Source organism: Protomyctophum parallelum (assembly GCF_964188405.1).
Source record: "Protomyctophum parallelum genome assembly, chromosome: 6".
NCBI classification, from domain to species: domain Eukaryota; kingdom Metazoa; phylum Chordata; class Actinopteri; order Myctophiformes; family Myctophidae; genus Protomyctophum; species Protomyctophum parallelum.
In genome coordinates this window covers 20,261,360-20,281,497 of record NC_139701.1, presented here as the reverse complement: position 1 = coordinate 20,281,497, position 20,138 = coordinate 20,261,360, and the positions used below count along the sequence as shown (strand labels likewise).

At 41.2% G+C, this 20,138-nt stretch overlaps 1 protein-coding gene across 5 annotated transcripts in view; it reads right to left on the bottom strand.

Annotated features, from left to right (window-relative positions):
* Window positions 1-1,387: 1,387 nt before the first annotated feature.
* Window positions 1,388-20,138, bottom strand: part of osbpl1a (oxysterol binding protein-like 1A) — a 37,520-nt gene continuing 18,769 nt past the window's right edge. For 4 of the 5 annotated variants that reach the window (XM_083767976.1, XM_083767977.1, XM_083767978.1 and 1 more), the window contains 15 exons: window positions 16,613-16,775; window positions 14,592-14,772; window positions 12,112-12,187; window positions 11,573-11,707; window positions 9,183-9,280; window positions 8,398-8,580; window positions 8,162-8,269; window positions 7,013-7,102; window positions 6,687-6,813; window positions 6,154-6,267; window positions 5,608-5,731; window positions 5,204-5,294; window positions 4,824-4,844; window positions 3,001-3,687; window positions 1,388-2,451 (listed from right to left, as the gene is read on the bottom strand). In XM_083767976.1, coding sequence (XP_083624102.1) covers window positions 3,585-3,687; window positions 4,824-4,844; window positions 5,204-5,294; window positions 5,608-5,731; window positions 6,154-6,267; window positions 6,687-6,813; window positions 7,013-7,102; window positions 8,162-8,269; window positions 8,398-8,580; window positions 9,183-9,280; window positions 11,573-11,707; window positions 12,112-12,187; window positions 14,592-14,772; window positions 16,613-16,775 — 1,614 coding nt within the window. In that variant the 3' untranslated portion in view covers window positions 1,388-2,451; window positions 3,001-3,584. The remainder of the gene's footprint in view (window positions 2,452-3,000; window positions 3,688-4,823; window positions 4,845-5,203; window positions 5,295-5,607; window positions 5,732-6,153; window positions 6,268-6,686; window positions 6,814-7,012; window positions 7,103-8,161; window positions 8,270-8,397; window positions 8,581-9,182; window positions 9,281-11,572; window positions 11,708-12,111; window positions 12,188-14,591; window positions 14,773-16,612; window positions 16,776-20,138) is intronic. The other variant, XM_083767980.1, reaches the window with a different exon arrangement.

Here is a 20,138-nt window from a genome sequence, read left to right as displayed (position 1 = left end):
TTTGAGAAATGTATAATTGGGGTCAACGTCAATGGCAGATTTTGGCATGTAAAAACCCCACTTTCACCTAGAAACTGTACACTTTGTATAATTCAGCTTACTCTGGACACACATGTAGGCCGCCTACATGGTGGAACGTTTTACTTTGAAATGTTTTATAGTTTTATAGTTATTTAACGTAAACGCCCAATGCATTGTCAATGGCAATAGCAAACTATTGTAAATGGATTTCTATTAAATTTACAATATCTACAGTATTACTATAGATTACAATGATAGATACAATTTCTTTCTCCAATAAGTCTGAGATATTGTTTCCAACTGGCAGCTGTGATGTGCCAGGGGATATGCCCATCAGATTTATTTAGAAATGACAGACCAATGCATAATCATTTTGTCTTTGACAGTATAATGGAAGCATAGTTGTATGCAATCAAGTAAACCCCTGCCCCATGTCCATCTATCAATCTTCAACCGATTATCCGGAGTCGTGTCGAGAGGACAACAGCTCCAGACTTCCCTCTCCAGAGCAACATTAGTAACTTCATCCTGGGCGATCCTGAGGCGTTCCAAGACCAGTTTGGAGATATAATCCTCCAATTTGGTCCTTAAGGTCTGCCTGGGAGGTTCCTTCCTGTGGGACATGCAACGAGGACCTCCCTAGGAGGAGACATATCCTTATGCCCGAACTACCTAAGTTGCCTCTTTTCCAAGCGAATCTACTCAGAGTCTCTCTCGCGTGACTGAACTTCTCATCCCATCTCTAAGGGAGATAACATTAAAAAACATATAAAGGGCTTGTGTGCAGGTAGTACAATTAATTAGTGGAAGAAAAGTGACCTAGGGTTTAGATGTAAGAACTGAAGCTAATAACCCATATTGGGGTGCATGCTTAGTTTAGACTAGTCATTGGTTAGACATGGGTTAAGGTTAGGTTTAGGTGTGCTGCCCTGTGGGAGGTTAGGTTTAGGGTTATCTATATATAATTTTGTATTTTTGTTCTTCTCTGGTAGAAATACCAACAGGATTCAGAGGTGCATGTGAGAGTGGAATACTCACAAAGTCACAATGAGAGACAGTTACAAAGAACACACCTGCTGTACTCATGTACAAAACTGTACTTGGGTCACCTTGTTTTGCACTTGCTAACACATAGCCTCTGAAACACAGATGTTTTTTTTATAGCTAACAGCCTAACACACAATCAAACAGTAGCCTATCTGTGCCTCCGGCCATCAGCCGGCATTATCACCCTGCCCATATATATGGTCATGTGTGTTGCAACAATAAATAAACCTCAAATCTTATGAGGCAGATTGGACAAGATATTAAAGACAATATATTTCTTTTCTATAAATTAATTTATAGACATAATCATGAAAAGTAAATAATGCAATAGTGGTATAGACAAAGTTCATAAGTTTGCATTTTAAAAACGACTCAAAAATACTTTTGATTGAAATCAGATCAATAGTGTCAATCCTTTGTAAATTTTGGAATATTATTTTTTCCCCAGACAGTTGCAATACATTTTAATTAGACCATGACACACAGTAGGTGGCCAAATGATGACCAGGAAGTTACAATGACATTTTGCTTAAATAACGAGACTATTAAATAACAAGACTATTATACTTCTTCGTACCTTGTCGTAGGACAAAACTTTTCAGTTGAAAGTACATTGTTTGTGTACGTCATTTGACGTGTTGATTTCATGATGGTGTTCACTTCAGTCACTGTGGACAAACTTGACATTCTCTCTCACACTCACTCACACTCTCTCTCTCACACACACACACACACACACACGCACACGCGCGCGCGCGCGCGCGCGCGCGCGCGTTTTGCAAAGACCTCGCAACTCAACTCAACCAAAAACTGTCCTAATAATTGTAAGTTAACCCAATAATTAGCGGTAGTGTAAAATTGTCGGGTTGTAAAATAAAGATATGCAAAGTTAAACATTGATGCCATTGATACACAGTACTGTTGTTCATAGACGTGTAAGTAAACAAACAAAAACTAATAAATGCTATATGTAGAGCTAACATAGCCCTCCAGAGATCACATGAATAATAACTAGGCTGCTTTTGTTTTGTTTTGTTTTCTTGTGTGAATACTATATGTCTCGGGTGCAAGTAATTGGTTTAAGACAGTGTTTCCCAACCTTGTCTGGATCAGATCCCACATGAGAATCTCTAAAGCGTACGTGCATTGAAAACATGCTTAGTAACTAAGCATGGGGCAGCAGGGCTGCCTGTCAGTGAGTTTGTAAATCGATCGTGTCCCAGCATGGACCCATTATCATGATGCAAACTATTGTTTCCCCCATTTATTTATTTATTAATATATTATGATTAAAAATCAAGTGTTTTGCCAATTATTTGAGGGCCCACTTGCAATATCCTCACAGTCAGCCCACAGGTTGGGAATAGCTGGTTTAGCAGTAACCTCGGTACCAGTTTTGTTGGTGCAAAAATTGAAAGCCTGGAGGAACGCATTGGCCGCTCTGGTCTAAAAGTGGGAGTCAACCCCTCCGGGTGGGCATCGCTCCAAATGATGTGACGTAGCACTGCACTAGGGGGGAGAGGAGGGGCCGGGGGTGACGGACAGATCGATGAGATCCAATCAGGGCGTGCGCAAATCTGAGCCGCGACCCGCCCCTCTAGACCAGAAACCTAACACGTTGGGCGCGTTCGGAAATGCGCCCTGAACGCACTGGTGTGCTCTCTTGTCGTTCGTTTATTCAGTGCACTCAGTGCGTTGTCGTTCGAAAATCCAGTGCGCTGCGCACCGGGTGTGCCGAGTGCACGCACTGAGCAACCCTACCCTCAGGGTAGGGTTGCTCAGTGTGAATGGTGTGTTGTAACTGGTCGTTCGTAAAAAAGGCACACTGAACGCACTCTGTGACGTCACCGCCCACCACACTCAACAAACTGACCACATTCCCGGTGCGCATAGCCGAACGCGCCCGTTAGCTCAGGCTAGTTTAGCAGTAACCAATGGCATGTTCCCTCCTATGAGGGATGAGCTTGGAAGGTGAAATGAGGTAATGAGAAGATCACTGGAGGTGTAGTAATGTAAGATTGTGCAAACTAGTATACATATATAGGAACACAATACAGTGACGATTAAAACAAGACACGCACATTGAAAAACCATAAACCTCCTTATGCATCAACCTATGCTACAGCAACTTAATGCATCAACACATAAGGATAATAAGGTACATTATGAACAGAAAATAATTTGGTCTAAAAAAAAAAGATTAAGAAAAATAAATCTCCAAACAAAATGCTTTACATTTTGTAACTATTAAACACTAATTATTGCCATTTTATGCACATTATTAACATAATAGAATAAGGCCACATTGTACACAATAAAACCCTCAGTTTTAATTCAACTCTGATAGTTAAATTAACAGAGGATTTTACTGTGCAGTCATAGTATGTTTATTTGCATATAATTTGCATATAGGAGGCTTGTTTAGAAAGAAAGCTGGAAGTTATCCGACGACAATGCAGCAGCTACAGTAGCATAGGTGTCATATTGCCCTAATCTGGAGCATCAGGAGGCGTCTTCTAGTAGATGTCAGGCAGGTCGGTGTAGTTCCTATCCCAGTAACCACCAGCAAACAGCCAGTCTTGGGCGCTGATGTGGGGATTCTGTCCCTGGGCAAACCACCTGGAGGAAAAAAACAAACAACCAACAACAGACATTAAGGGTGATTCTCACAGCAGTTGAGACGAATAACCATCTACAGTAAGTCCATAATTTATTCTGACCCCTCCCCGAAAAGGCCTAGCTGTCCTGACTCCTTATCCATGATTTATACATTATGGATAATTAGTATGGACTTATTTTATTATTCGTCTCAACTGCTATAAATAAAATTTGTTCAAACTACAAGTATAACAAAGACAATAGAGAACCATATGGTTATAGTCATCGTTATAGCGATTAGGGTGAGCGGCCTGTATGCCCAATTTACATTTTGCCGTATAATGTTTTCCCGAGATGAAAATAGCAGCTCTAGAAGGTCACGGCGCTTGTGGGCTTGTAGATCTGCTATTTTTGGGCATGTATGAATCAGGCTTTTTTTTCTTCCAGCATGACTGTGGTCATTAGCCAGGAAGTTTACAGGAACACACACACACACACACACACACACACACACACACACACACACACACACACACACACACACACACACACACACACACACACACACACACACACACACACACACACACACACACACACACACACACACTGAAAGAACTGATTGTACTAGGACTGCTACTAATTTAGCATAAGATTGCGATTCTTTGGCATTATTTGCATTGATTATTTGACACCAAGATTTGTGATTCTGTGGTTATTCTTGCCAAATCTACCTGCAGTTCATACGGTAGCTCAGCAGACAGCACAAAATGCATTTGTTGTTCAAATATTGAAATGATTATAATATAATCATTTCAATATTTGAACAACAAATGCATTTAAAACGTTTAAAGCAATAACTTTATTATGTCACACTATCATAGTGTGACATAATAAAGTTATTGCTTTAAACATTTTTTTAAATATGGTCTAGAAAGACTGCACCTTTTATGGCATGCAAAAAACGATGTATCACAACGTGAATGTCAAAGAATCACAATCTTATTGAATCGTGATAAAATATTGACTTTGTGAGATCACAGGTGATTCAGGTGGTTCTAATTCTAGAGTGCAACAAGTGCTTGTTATTAGCATGACATGATCACTCCACAGTGCACACGTTAAGACACACCACATGAACAGCAAGCGTCTCTAACCTTGGGCCAAGGGCAGGGTTCCTTAACATCAGTGAGAAGAGGCAGCAGAAGGAAATGTCAGGATAAAAAGTTAAATGTAATTTAACTTTAGCATTATAGTCACAAATACAGAAAACAGTTTGAACTCATTATGATTGGAAATGTAACACCATTAACTCTGGCTTCTGACAGACAGACAGACAGACAGACAGACAGGCTTCACAATGTTTCCAAAAATTACTAGACAAATTTCGTGTAGATTGGCTATTTTCAAATATCTTAGTATAAACTCTTCTTACACACCTACGCGCAAGGACTGGCTTTTCATGAATATAGATAAAGTCCATAAAGTTGCTATGAGCGTAACAAGTTGTAGAGAATGGACAGTGTGACAGTCTCACCTCATCTTCCACTCTTCGTCGGCTTTGGAGCGGTTCTTACGGGCAGCTCTCTGCTTCTCCTCCAACCTCTTCTTCTCTTCACTTGCTAGATCTACAACCACAGGGGTGGGGGGGTGGTTCTCAAACATTTTCAAGGTCCCACAAATTGATATCTGTACGCAGAATACCCATTTGAACAGTTTTCGTGCCAGGGACAAAAAAATATTCAAAAAGTTTCCAACGTTTATTTTATAGAATAATGAGCTTGTAGACAGGCTATTTTCAAATAGTCAAGTAATAAAATAGTAGGCTATATTTTTATTATTTTAATATTAGCTAATTTTGCTGAGTCCCCGGATCTAAATTACCTGACAAAAAAGGGAAAACTACTTTTGAAGATGCGATGAGTCAACAATCATTATTACCAATATCGCCGTTCTCCATGGCTCGTATGTCAGGCCTCAGTCTGCAGTCTGTCTTGGGTATGACTCCGTCCATCTCTGTGTTCAGCTCATTCAGACGCATGGCGAAGGACGTGAAGCTGTACATCTTCCCAATAAACCAAACCACATCAATGATTTCAAGTGTCAAAACATCAACGAATCATGCATCATTTGTAGCTGAACCTTTTTGACAAGTGTCGCTCAATGATTTTTTTGTTTTTGTTTCGTTAAACACACAAGCCATTTTATATGAGCACACGTGCACATACATTTTATACTTTTATTTTATAATGGAATGGACTGTATGGGGAGATGATCCATGATCCAAGGAATCCAGATGAAAATTATTTCCTAGTGAAGTGTGTGATTATAGCACCACCTCAATGAGGCGGATTTAAAATAAATAAAAAGGTGCATAAGTTCTTCCTCTGCCTACTGGGAGTGTGCGTCCATAGATTAACCCAGATCTGTCCAACTTATTCTATTTTAAGCTGTATAATATAATACGCTGTCTGTCTCTTACTGTACCTCGACAGAGTTGGCTGGTCTGGGAGGCATTCTCCAGAGGAGCTGGCTGCCTGGAATAACCTCCACTGTATCTGTGTCTGGTTGAAGCACATCCTCGGCCTCCTCACCAGAACCCTGGACATCAACACACATTCAGCAGCAGTGGTGGACAAAGTAAATACTCAAGAATTCAAAAGTACATGTTATTTTTAATGGCTCATGTATTGACATTTAGAACATTTAAAACAGAAAATCTAAAATGTGAAAAGAAGTAAAAATAGTATCGGCTGAATAAGGCTATGGGTATAACGATAAAGAAATTATGGCTTAGCATTAATACCCAAGTGATCTATGTTCATAATATATGTCAATGATGACATACTGTATAGTCCTTATGTATGCATCAATATATTCCTGGAGAGTCTATTTGATCACTCCCCAATTCCCGTATTGTATGACTTTAAACCTGGTGCCCCTATTTTTATTTGGACATAGGCAAATATTTTCAAAAACTTTGACAAAGTATACAGGCCTTAAGTGGTTCATGTGCATACCGATTTAGCGGGTTTCTTCTCTTCCGTGTCCTTCTTGTCGTTTCTCTTATGTGCTTCAAAGGCAGCAGGGTCTACTATGTACATACATTCTGTCCATTTCCCATACAGAGCGCACAGCTTCTTTTTGCTGTGGAAAAACAAACACAGTTTTAGTTTACTTTTATGAAAAACAAATGGGGAAAAAAAGAAATAACAAATAAGACAGACAAAAACATGATTATTTCTTCCTTTCTTGAAACTACAATGGCAGAGCTTGTGCAACAAATTATCTCACCCACTTGATGATTTGACAATATAGTTATGTTGATTTGAGTTGAAAAAAATACCTTTTGTCCAGAATATAGCCTTCAACTTTGTGCAGTTCCTTGCCAAAGAGGCCACATGGTTTGAAATTCAGGCAGCACCTTTCACCAGTTCTGGGTAAAAAAGCAGAAATAACAGCAGAGTCATACTTTTCATTTTTCCAGACATACAACTAAACACCGCTTCCTCATTCTTTCTCTTCGTTTGCAGGACAAACTTCCTCAATGTATTTGACATGAGTAAGTGTCAGTGCTCATCTACACAGTAGCAAATAGCGCGCAGTGCACTTTCATTTGAGATGTTGGCACAAGCTAGACTGTCTACACAGTCAAACAGTGCTAATTTAACTGAGAATGTGCAAATGGGTTCCGTAATTTAGTAGCTGTACCAACCAAGCACATTCACAGGTGTAACGCTGAATTCACACCAGCAGTGGTATTTCACTTCAGTGTGTCAGCGACGAGGTTCAGTGCATTGTCTACGGAGAGGAGCGACCAATGCGGCAGGAGGAGGAGCCAGAAAAAGTCAAAGTTGCGAAAGATTCCACTTTGCAGCGGTCGCTGCTGTGTGGCGAGTCAGAACAGCAGCCAATCAGTAGCACTCTGTACTCTTACGTAGGCGTGGACAAGAGTATACACTTGACATCACAGAAACTGACTACTCTATAGAAATAGAGAATATTGGGCGGCAGTGGCTCAGGGGGGTAGAGCGGCCGTTTGGGAAACAGAACGTTCCCGTTTCCTTGGCTCCTCCTAGGTTAGTGTCGAAGTGTCCTTGAGCAAGACACTGAACCCCAAACGGCTCATCAGGAGTGTGAATATGTGTGTATAGGGGAATGCACATTGCATTGTAAATTACTTTGGATAATGGTGCTACAGGTATATAAAATGCACCATTAACCATATTGATAAAGTTTTAAACTAGAAGCTGTAGGTGTGAAACTAATCAAGCTTGAGCAACAACATAGCCTATTTCTTACCTAATTATGTATAAATCATTTACACACAATCTGCCAGAAACAACTGAGCACCAACTGTCGGTACGTTTTGATCCACTCTGAGCACTGGAGCGAAGCCTGCTTACCCATACCTTGGGAACCCCCATTTTATTGCATTTAGGAAATCTCTGCACTAAGGATTCGCTTGCATTCGCCTTGGTTTGCATGTCCTTACTTGTGATTAATCACCTCCATTGAACCATACTGCTCAATCCACAGCTGGCCCACAATTATGTTGTGGACACAACAGGAGGGGTTTGTCCATGTGTAGGCTTCATTGTACCTGGGGAGACAATGGTGAGAATGGAATCGTGGCAAACATCTGGTCCAAATCACTGTAAAAGTTGCATAATGTGCCGGTTTCAACCAAAGCCTTTAAAAAAAAAAGTTGATTAATTTGTTCTCTCTCACTTGGGCAGCTCCAGTGTGATGATGCCCTTCGGCTCGGCTTCCACGCTTTTGCCCCAGAACTTGAGTTTGGGGTAAATGGAGCCGTGGAAGACGAAGTCTTGCTTGAGGCCCTCAGCGTGGATGGCGCTGATGGGAGGGTGGTGACTGACCTGCTCCGATATCAACCTGAAGCCCAGGTCCTCTCTGACGGATTGACAGAGAAACATGTGAAAAAAATGATCAACAACTAAAAAGGTCTGTATAGTAGCTGGGGTCTTAAAGCTGCAATCCATAACTTTCATATCCTGCTAGGGATGTGCGAGCGCCAAAGGTTCTACAGCTGAGCTAATACAGAATGCTTAGTTTGGGCAGAGCATTGGTTCTCAAACTTTGTTTTAAATTCAAGGATCCCCATAACTCTGAGTGTACGAATGGAACCAAAGACGGGTTCTTTTGGTTCCATTTGTACACTCTCAGAGTTACAGACCTGCAAGGTTCATTTGGAACCCTGAGGGTCCCTGGACCCCACTTTGAGAACTACTGGGGCAGAAGATAAAAGTGCTTGGCCTTTCAGCTTCTTGCAATACCTCTCATCAACCAGTAGGTGTCCTACCCAACCACAGGATATAAACGTCTACTCTGGATAAAAGAGAACTCAGAACCACGACCACCATAGTTGTGTTTATAGTGTATTAACATACTCAACAGATTGGTTGAAATATAAATTTCTTTACTAAAATAATGAACGGTTTGCAGCTTTAAGTATATAAACTGTGTTGAACATGTGCTGTGCATTTCCCTCTTACCTGACCAGCTCGTAGGTTTCTCCAAGCAGTGGGTTGAAGGGTTTGCCGGTCCGCTCCCACTGGGAGGCCACGGCCGAAACCGCAAACGCCGCCACACACTGCAGGCACATACAACATCATCACTAATTATGAATGTAAGGCGAAAATCCACAGCCTACTACAGGGGTTTTCAACTGGTTGTGAACGAGGGACCACCACCCTGACTTAGAATCAACCTGGGGTCTGTTGTGTTGGGTGGGGATATGGGCTAAGATTAGTGCTTTTGTAACACTTGCTATGCATCCCATGTGTATACTGTACAATACATATCCCACCGTTTCTCAACCAATGGTCCATTGACTACTAATAATTTCATAATAATAATAACTCAACCAGACAATCTGGTGCACTTGAGAATTTGAGATTCTAACTCCCTTTTTCTGTTGAATTTCTTGACCTTCAACTTGTCAGTACCTGACTACATTCGTCACCAGGTCATTCACTTCACGGTTTCTCAACTAGTCAAGTGGGAAAAATAAAATAAAATAAAAAAATCATACATTACAAAATGCATGGTCAGTGTCAGTGACCATGCATTTACCACCTGCAATACCTTCACGGACCACATTTTGAAAACCCCTGGCCTACTACGTTTAATGTACAATAAAAAGAGTATTTCCCCCACTGTCTGGAGTGCACACAAAAGCATGTAGACGTGTTTTAAAGTGTAATACCCCTGCTATAAGTGACCTAATCGTGTTGTAACTTTCTGTTGCAGCGAGTCTACATGCTCTAGGAGCAGAAGGAAAGCTTGCTTTATGTACAGCACAATGTGTCTGTTTACAGTTACAATGTGTGCTGTCTTAGTGCCATTCGGTGACCAATTTATATTATTATTTGCCAGTTTACATGCGGCTGTGGGCCGATTGAGAGCCCCTGTTCATTCCTGTAGCAATAAAGCTACTGTTCATGGAACACTATCCTAGTGTTGTGTTCCTCATTTCACCCTGGGCCTGGTCACGACAATTGGTCACAATTACAAACAATGTATCGTCTTAATGGGTAATGAGTGTGGTGCCATCAACACTTTGCTTACATTCAACCAATGAACATTCGAAAGCCATTTCTAACTGACAACAGGAACAAAGCCTTCATTGTGCCAATTCATGCACAGTTCACATCTCCTCGTTAGTCCTCGTGCCTTTTTCTGTCCGTTATGAAAAAATTATATATTTAGGAAAAAAGACAAAACTGGAAAAAAACAACTGCAAAAAGAAACTTGATGAATATAGCTCACAACTCATCACATCAAGATGTAGAGCAGTGGTTCTCAAAGTGGGGTCCAGACTCCAGAGACCCTCAGGATTCCTTGAGGGGGTTCAAATGGACCCGGTCTATAACTCTGAGGCCCTTTTTCCACCGGTTGGTTCCCAATGGGAACCGGTTCAGTTCTTTTTGGTTTTTAGTCCATGAGCCAGAGCTCCAAAATTGAAACGTTAATTATGAATTGAGTGTGCAAAACCATACCTAATATTAGATTGTTATCACCATGAAACTTCCCCAATTGAGTACTTACACGAAGACAATGATTTATTGTATTACAAATTTTAATTTTTTAAATATGCAAATGAGGCATTATGTATTAATTTACTTGTATTGATCCTATAAACAATTTAATATAGGGTATAGTTTCCCATCAATTTTAGAGCTCTGGCTCATGGACTAAAAACCAAAAAGAACTGAACCGGTTCCCATTGGCAACCAACCGGTGGAAAAGGGGTCTGAGTGTATAAATGGAACCAAGTGGACCAGAATTTGTACACCCTCAGTGCCATTATGGGGGTCCCTTAATTCATTTAGGCCTGACCTCGAAATTAAAAAAAATCTTCTAAATCAGTTTTCTGAAAGAAATATTTTCACGATTTTTCAAAAATAGCAGATCTACAAGCTCGTAGCGAGCTTGTAGATCTGCTATTTTTCAATAGCTAAATTATAACAATGTTTAAAACACCAAAAGGGGTTCCCGTCCAAAATGGGTTAAAGGGGAATTTCTTCCTAGCCGTCTTTTTACAAAATGATAAAAAAAATTAAGATATAGGTCCTTTAAGAAAAGCGTAGGCTGGGTCTAACGTCAGCTCACGTAGAGCAGGAAGAGTTGCAGCAACAACAATGCATGGAGTGTTGCTGTCATATCATCTAGGACAGATGTAAACAAAAAACAATTGCGCGATTGAATAAGAGTTCTAGCGTTTGATCCGCACGGACGGTAAATCCTCTAATTCGTTATGGAATGCTCTGCATGTTTGGGTTTTTTCAGTGACGAATGGATACGTGTCTTCATACGGTAAGAAAACAGCTTGTGCGCAACTCCCCTTTAAATGAAGAAGTTTGAGAACCACATATGTAGATACCTTCATCCTCTCAACAGAGTCTGGGGAGGCGATGGCCTGGTGGATGAGGTAGGTGTGTTCCATGTACTCTGTCAGACGCTGCAAGAAGCTCAGGGGCTCATTGAAAATCACTGGCATTGTAATCTTGGAGAGCTCCTAAACATTGGGAGTGAGATAAAAAAAAAAAAAAAAGTGTTTAACATGAAACACTCGGTTGTTTTCAACGGAACAAATTCTATGTGTGTGCAGCCATGGATCAGCTGCACAGAAGATGCAGCCATGAAGGTGTGCTATGAAAAGTATAATTTCAAAATTTCAAATTAACATCCCAAATGTCTTTTGATGGCAAAAGAAAGCATTGATTGGAGCTAAATAAAGGATTAGTGTGAATTCAAGGCTCTATATATCACCTGCCCTCCTTTTTGGTGTGCAGACTGTGCGCCAATAAAGAAATGGAAGTGAGTACTTTGTGCGCCAGTTTTGGAGTAATACAAATGTTTCAGTACATTATGTGTGATTGTGTGTAGTTAAACGTGATTGTGTATTGAATGAAAGCTTACCATTCCAATGCATTTCCTGAGGATGCTCCAGATGCTAAAGTCATTTCTTGAGAACATAGGTGCAGGTAAACTGATCCTGAAAGCAACACGCACGCACACACGCACACAGTAATAAGGCTTTATGAAGTGTGCCGACTTCTACAACTGATGCAATGCGACTGACTGCTCAGTATATCAACAGATTAAATGTGCCAGACATGTAATGGATGCAGCGTTCATGTCTTATTCAAGCGAATACAGTCTTCAGTTCAAAACAAAAGGCTGTAGTGTAGTTTCAGGTGCAGGTAATGCTGACATGCTGGACCAGCGCCCGGACTGATAGTCAACACCCAAACGCAAGGTGTTAAACTAATTTATGCTCCGTCGCACAACAGTGTCACGTGCCAACAGTGTTGTGAGTTTGTAGCCCTGCTATTTTCGCTGTAGGGGTCTTCCTCAGGGACACCTCTACACATTGCGGAAGCTCAAACCTGGGATCTGCCGTTTCCCAGGCCGCCTCTCTCTCTACCCATTCAGCTATGGGCACCCATAAAGTAACATTGCCTTGATTGATTGATTGAAGTATGTATTAACAGTTTGCAGAATGTGTGCATTTCACATGAAAGCATAACTCAATACAAAGACTACTTTGGACGACACACTGATAAAGCATTACACTTGTTTACAACAGGGTCCACCTTTTTCAATTCATTAGAGACGAACAAATATACACTTCTATATAAAAAAAAACTGGAAATCATGTAAGGAGGTAAAAAGGGAAAGGAAACATATATTATACAGTGCAAAATGCTGTACTCTGTCGTCAACCCTTAGCCATTCCAGCCTGTCAAAATGGGCAGGGGTTAGGTGGGTTCGGGGAGTGAGGCCAAGTAGACCTGACCAGTTTATTTTGAGAAGTCTGGAGCCTTGTTTTAAGGGCCTTTGAGGTGCTGTGGTACCAAGAGGTGCATGCCTAGTCCAAGAAACCTTGTACGAGGTCTCCTGTTAGGGTCTTCAAGGTGTATTTGTTGACCAGTGAGGAGATCCTGTATAGGAATCTTGTTCTCTGGTCACCCACTCTAACCAAGAAGCCAACCAAGCTAACCAAAAAGTTTTCCCCAGGTGTAAAGATAGTTTCTTATCAGCGAGCCAGGTGCAGATTCTAGTACAGAGCTGAGGGCCTTTTCAACATGCAGTTTGTTCCTATCCAAGACCAGCAGTGCAGAGTCATCTGCGAACAGGAACAAGTTGCAGTCACAAGCTGATACCATGTCGTTTACATATAGGAACAGTAAAGGCCCTAGTATCCTTCCTTGTGGAACGCCACAGCTCACTGGGAGGGGAGGGACAATGTTCCGTTCACCTCCACCATCTGTTCTCTCCCCTCCAGGTAGGATTGTATCCAGCTCACTAATGTGCCATCAAAACCAATTGCTTTTAGCTTGTTAACCAGTATGGAGTGGTTCACGGTGTCAAAAGCCTTTTGGAGGTCCAGCATGACAATGCCGCAGTATTTTCCAGCATCCACCTTGTGTTTGATGCTCAAATAGATGAGGCATGCGTCAGTGGAGTGGGATGTTCTGAAGCCAGATTGGAATTCGTACATTAATTATTTAGTGGCAAGATACTTTTCAACCTGTTCATACTAGACTATTTTTTCCCATCACTTTTGAAACGGAGCTTAGACTAGAAATAGGGAGGTAGTTGTTGGGGTCTAATTTGCTCCCTTTCTTGTGCAGGGGGGTTACTTTGGCCAGTTTGAAATCTTGGAGGACCTGTCCCTGTTTGATGGAGAGGTTTATTATGTGGGTGATGATTGGAGCTATAGAGATGGCTGAGTCTCTGAGAAATGTGGAGGGAATATTGTGGGGTTGAAGGAAGGGCACTCAGTCTTTTAAGTACCTCCTCAGCTGTTACCATTGCCAGTTTAAAATCATCTTTACAAGCCTGAAGCTCAGCTCATAATATCACCCCTGACTAAGAGGGCGCCACAATCCACAATGGAGAGATTAGTTGACACATGATCGTGCCGAGTTCCGATTATTGCATTACACACACTGTGACCTCATCAATGTTTTACGCCACCCAGATCATCCCCTCAACTCAACACAAGCCTTTCTCTGGGCTCCAGGGCGCCGGCCCACTCTCTAAATTATTCACACTTTTGACTTGGCAAGACCTTCAGTAACGACATGAAAAGTGTTAATTTAACCCTGCAAGTATTTATTTTCACTACCGGGGGTAGAATTATCTCTCTTTACTACATTGTTAAAAAACACAGCTAGGCCATTTTGCGGGGACACACACACACACACACACACACACACACACACACACACACACACACACACACACACACACACACACACACACACACACACACACACACACACACACACACACACACACACACACACACACACACACACACACACACACACACACACACACACACACACACACACACACACACACACACACACACACACACACACACACACCTATGTTCCGGGACTCCGTTGGGTTGAGCCTCTTCCTCGTTGCCATGGTGATGGTCTTGTAACATGCTGGTGGGGCTGCTGCGGTTGCTGCTGAACAGGACGGAGCCTTCCTCCTCTTCCTCGTCGAGGGAGTTGCTGGCCACTGTCTCGAAGCCGCTCAGGGAATGCTCTGACTCTGACTCTGAGACAAACAGCCACACACACAGCCCACATGCATGCATAGGTTTACGTGCTGGGAATGTCACACCTAGCTAAGACAGGTCGTTGCAATGCTGCAGCACTAGCACAGTAGGTGCAAGAGGTCCAACAATATGGATCTGCCATGTTGGCATAGATACGTTACACACAGCAAAATAAACAGTTGAAGGTAGTGTAAGTGATGTGTTTTGGTGAAGACAAAAAGGTTTCTGTTTAAAAGTTGCATGTTCTGTTTACTAAAGAGCTGAAGAGAGACGGGGAGACCCTTGTTACAGAACAAACACTACTATCACTACCAATCATTACTATCAGAATATAGAGCTATTTAATACTAATTTTAACAACAACATATCACTTAAACCACAGATTTTTTCTTTTCGCAAAGTAACAGAGCAAATTAGATATCACAAATAGTTACATACATTCCAAAGTTATTGTCAAACTTTAAAAGCTTCTGCAAACACACACACATATGATAGAACTGATAACACAAGATATCTTTAAGCCAATGTTGCAATAGCGTAACCACGTTACTCATTGTTTTGTTTAAATAAAGGCTTATCACAATTCCAGTTGTTCCAGTCTCTCTCTCTATATTTTTTTACATTTAATTTAGTTGTCATGCAAGTATTTCAACAAACAATTAGGTGTCGTGCAACCCAGATCCGGCACTAACAAGGGACTAAATTATTTTCACTAAATGTGGAACGCCCTACAGTCATTAAGACATGCAAATCCCTTGACTCCTTCAAAACCGCTCTCAAAGGGCACCTACGGACGGCTGCAATTCGAAACTGGCCCCCGTAAAATCTGCCCCCCCCACTACCACCCACCCCTTTTTCCCCTCACTGTATATGTTTCTTTTCCCTTTTACCTCCTTTATGATGAATTCCTGGCTATATAGAAGTGTCTATTTGTACGTCTCTAAATGTTTTGATGACTTGAACAAGGTGGACCCTCTTGTAAACAAGTGTAATGCTTTATTGGGTCGTCCACTCACAGTTAACAGTCTTTGTATTGAGTTGTGCTTGAAATGTTCTGTAATTCTGCAAACTGTTAATATTTCAATCAATCAATTAATCAGTCGTGTGAAATGGCTTCAAGTAGTTCTAGCTGCTAGCACATTCAAAACACTTGTAACATGAGGAGCCATGTTGACACCAAAGCCATCCACAACACCAGACAGTGTTCCAGTGGGAACCCCATAGGGTGTAGGGGTGCAACAGTAAAATAAAGAAATCGATAATACAATAAAACAATCGATTAGAAATCGATCCCGATTTTAGACATGCTATTATACGGTAGGTGAAAAGCAAAAAATGTGAAGATAGCTGGATATACAAGATCACAACTTGTCGCATTGTGACAAGTTGCATGCCTGTAGATACACTATTGTCACCATTTACTGTATGCATGACACTGTTGTGCTACGAGTATAAAGTAGGGCTTAACTGGTTAATCCATTCATCAATATATACCAGTGTTTCTCAAGGTGGATTCCACCAACCACAGAACCAACTTGGTTCCTTTTGAGGTCTAAATTGACCCTTACAAGTGTGTAACCAAATGGACCGTAACAGTTCCATTTGTATACTACTGTCAGAGTCAAGAGGAAACATTGAAATTTAAAATGTTAAGATCCATCGATATATACACAAAATAAAAATACACTTCCCGATTATTCGATTAATCGAAAAAGTAATCGACCATTAATTGCCAAAGAAACACTCGATAGTTTCAGGCTTATAAGGGTGAACAATGAAGCCCTTCTCAAAACTCTTCCATCGTCAGCTGTGTAGTTTTAATAAAACAGTTGAACTCACCAGACACGGCGTCGTAGAACTCATCCTCACTGAGGGCGCTGCGCGGAGACGACCCCTTGACGACGGATTGCTCAAGTTCGTGGTGCTCTGTGGCTAGCGTCTGCAGCGCCTCCGACAATATCTTATTCTTCTCCACCTCCTGCTCCAGTTTCAGACTGCGCACCTGTATCCACACACACAAATGCACACACGCGCGCGCACACACACACACACACACACACACACACATACGCCACACTCAGCGTCCAGCAGTCCAGCGTGGAAATCAGTGTTTCCCAACGAATGGGTCAGGATCCATTTCTGGGTCATGCAACCGCTTTTATGGGCCACCATGAGTAAATAACCAACTTTTTTATACGATTTTCAAACCCAAAAAGTACTGAATCAAAACCTTTAAAAGAATTTCTGAATTGACCCATTCTGACCGGGCACCCATTTTGGTGTTGGCATCATGTTATGCTTTAGCTATTGAAAAATAGCAGATCTACAAGCTCATATCGCGCCACCGAGTGGCGCGATACGAGCTTGTAGGTCTGCTATTTTTGAAAAATCGAAGAGCGACTGACATTTTTAGAATCTGATCTCAGGTCAGAATGGGTTCATCAGACCAGTGTGTGTCCGGCGGAAACCTCGTATGAATATGATCTCAGGTCAGAATGGGTTAAAAAAATACAAATACATAGAAACAAATTGTAAGAAAATGTCTGCAATGAGACACGTTGTGAGCTTGTAGATCAGCTATTTTCCAGAACCCCTGGTGTATTACACAGCATGGTGATCCTCTGATAACCTCCCTGCTACAGCGTGTCCTCTGAGATAACAGACATCACAGAGGCCTCCGTCTCTAGACCAAGGGTTCTCAAACTTTTACATTTCAAGGTCTCCACTTAACTCAGAGCATTCCCTTAACGGAACCATGGTTCCATTTGTATACGGTCAGAGTTACAGACCTGTAAGGGTCCATTTAGACTCCCTGGCTAAAAAAGAACCCTGCGAATCCCTGGAATCCACTTTGAGAAGCGATGCCCTAGATGGGACCCGGTGCTGAGAGACATGTTTTCTCTGTAACGGAGGACAAGGTATCCTGAAGCGGCCATCTCAGATGGCTCGCCTGTAAACCTGACTCCGCCGGACGAGAGGAGATCAAATGACAGCTGTGGACTTGGAATATGTACCGTTTGCCAAACCTCTCATTTAGGCATCAGAGCTGAAAACATGAAGATGTGTGGTTATTCCTAAAAGTAGGTCTGCAACAAATCGATTTAACGTATTGTTATATACATATTTGATTTTGGTGAAAACAAATCAGCTTTTGTCCTTGTATTGTTTTAGTACGAAAATGGCAGATTTTAAAGCTCACAATGTGAGATTTGGACAAAATCTGTAGGAGTAGGAGCCAAAAGTGTGTTTTGGAGAAAATTCAAATTGGCAGGATATATTTTCCTGACGAAAATGGGCGTGGCCTGTATGTGGAAATGCGTCATAAGACATTTTGATTTTACGACTTACGGATCAAAGCATGCGAGTCCTGCATTTCATAGTCCTCTGGAATGCAATGAGGCTTAGCTCACTTGTAAGCCACTAGTTTACTAGGGGTGCAACGGTCAATTGAACGAATCGATTCATCTATTAAAAACAATAAAAGTTATACATTAATTGCAATGTAAATGTAGTAACCTAAATAGTATTGGCATAATTATATGCCCACAAGCAACCCAATGTAGGCAATAGTATAGTTTTGGACAAACAAAGCTTAGAATAAAATAAACAGCATGCCTCTGTAATAATGTTATGAGAAGAGTAAGAGAGGATGAAGGTAGAATCAACATGGGGATGTCACACTCTTCAGATGAAGAGTCTCTGCTACGGCATGCCAGTGAGCAGGCTATCTCTATTATGCTACAGTACTTTCCTACATATAGTGCTAAAAGAACATTATCCATTATTACAGTGTGTATGCATGTGTATTTTCACGTACAAAGTTCTCTTCAATTGGAATTTCAGATAATGCTAATGGCCCATACATTGTGTGTAGAATGTTTCACGCAAATTGCTCAAAGAACCAGGCAGAAAGTCAGGTATAAGCATTCTTCAAACTGCTCTTACTTCAAAGTGACAGATGTGTTCCCCCTGAGTCAAGGTGGAAACAAGTGCCATGAATTTTGGCCAAACAAAGCATGAGTTATGACTGTTCAAAGGTTTCATTTTCAAAAGATTGCTATAGCGCCCCCCTTTGGCCAATTGGAGTAAGACTGGTTACAGGCCTATTTGGCATGACCCTCTACCATACTGTAAAGTCGCAAAAGCATATGACGCTGCATGTATGTATGAGGGGCAGAAGAAGAATTTTCACAAAACAGCAATTTTCATTGGCTCATAAAAACTTTTTCACTTAAATAAAATGTACTACGATTTTTTTGTCCGTATAGGTCCAAAGTTCATGTGTAGAGGTTTTCGTGCATTTTGATCAAAGATCCTGGGAGGTGATACATTTTAAATGTTTTTCATATAATTCAAAATGGCAGGTGATCTAAAGGTCAGAGGTCAAAAGTTGTTCGGACTGCAGAGCACATATTGGGAATCATACTCATATATTTTGGACATGCCCCAAATTGAGACCATTCTGGAGAGAGGTTTCTGAAGCACTAAAATAAGTTTTTGGTCAAAACATCCCAGAGGATCCCATAGTAATGTTGTTGGGAATGATACCGGAAGGTCTGGAGAGTAGAGCCAAAATATATTTATTGCATGTGCTGCTTACAGCGGCCATCAAATGCATTACAATTAAATGGCTAAAACCAAAAATATGGGACATCTACCAGATGGAACAAATTACATATGCCCTGAGGCTTCAACCAAACATATTTAGTAAAAGGTGGAGTCCTGTACTGCCTCTACTAATGAGGTAGCAGGTTTCGGAACCCCGAGTAACAAGTCACCAAATACACTTCTCTTCAGACCTTCTGGTGTGCCCATACTGCCCTCAGTATTGTTTACCTCCCATTGTAGTCGACGCTCTGTCGTTTTTGTCTCGCTATATACCTGTATTTTATTTCCTTGTTTTTTGTTTTCTTTTTGTGTGAATACTTGTAAATGTATGTGAAGTTGTTTGTTTGTATGAGTGTATAATTTATAATATCCTGTAAAAGTATGTAACAGCTGAGGTTGTGAAAAGAAAAAAGAAAAAAAAGAAAATCGGTTGTAAGAAAAATGTATACCTGTAATTCTGTGAAGTTGCCTAAACTGAAATAAAAAAAAAGTAAAAAAAAAAAAAAAAAGTTGTTCGGCATGAGGAGACACAATATGTGTCATTACCAACGGTCAAACGGTTCATGAAATATGCACGTTCAAAGTTTGCATTTTCAATTGAGTGCTATAGTGCCACCCTTTGGCCAATTGACATTCGCATAGTCACCGTTTGGCATGGTCCTCTACCAGATTCCTGCGTTTCACGAAAACCGACTGCATGGTTCAGCCAGAACAGCTATTTTTGGCGGAAGAAGAAGAAGAAGGAGAAGAAAAATAA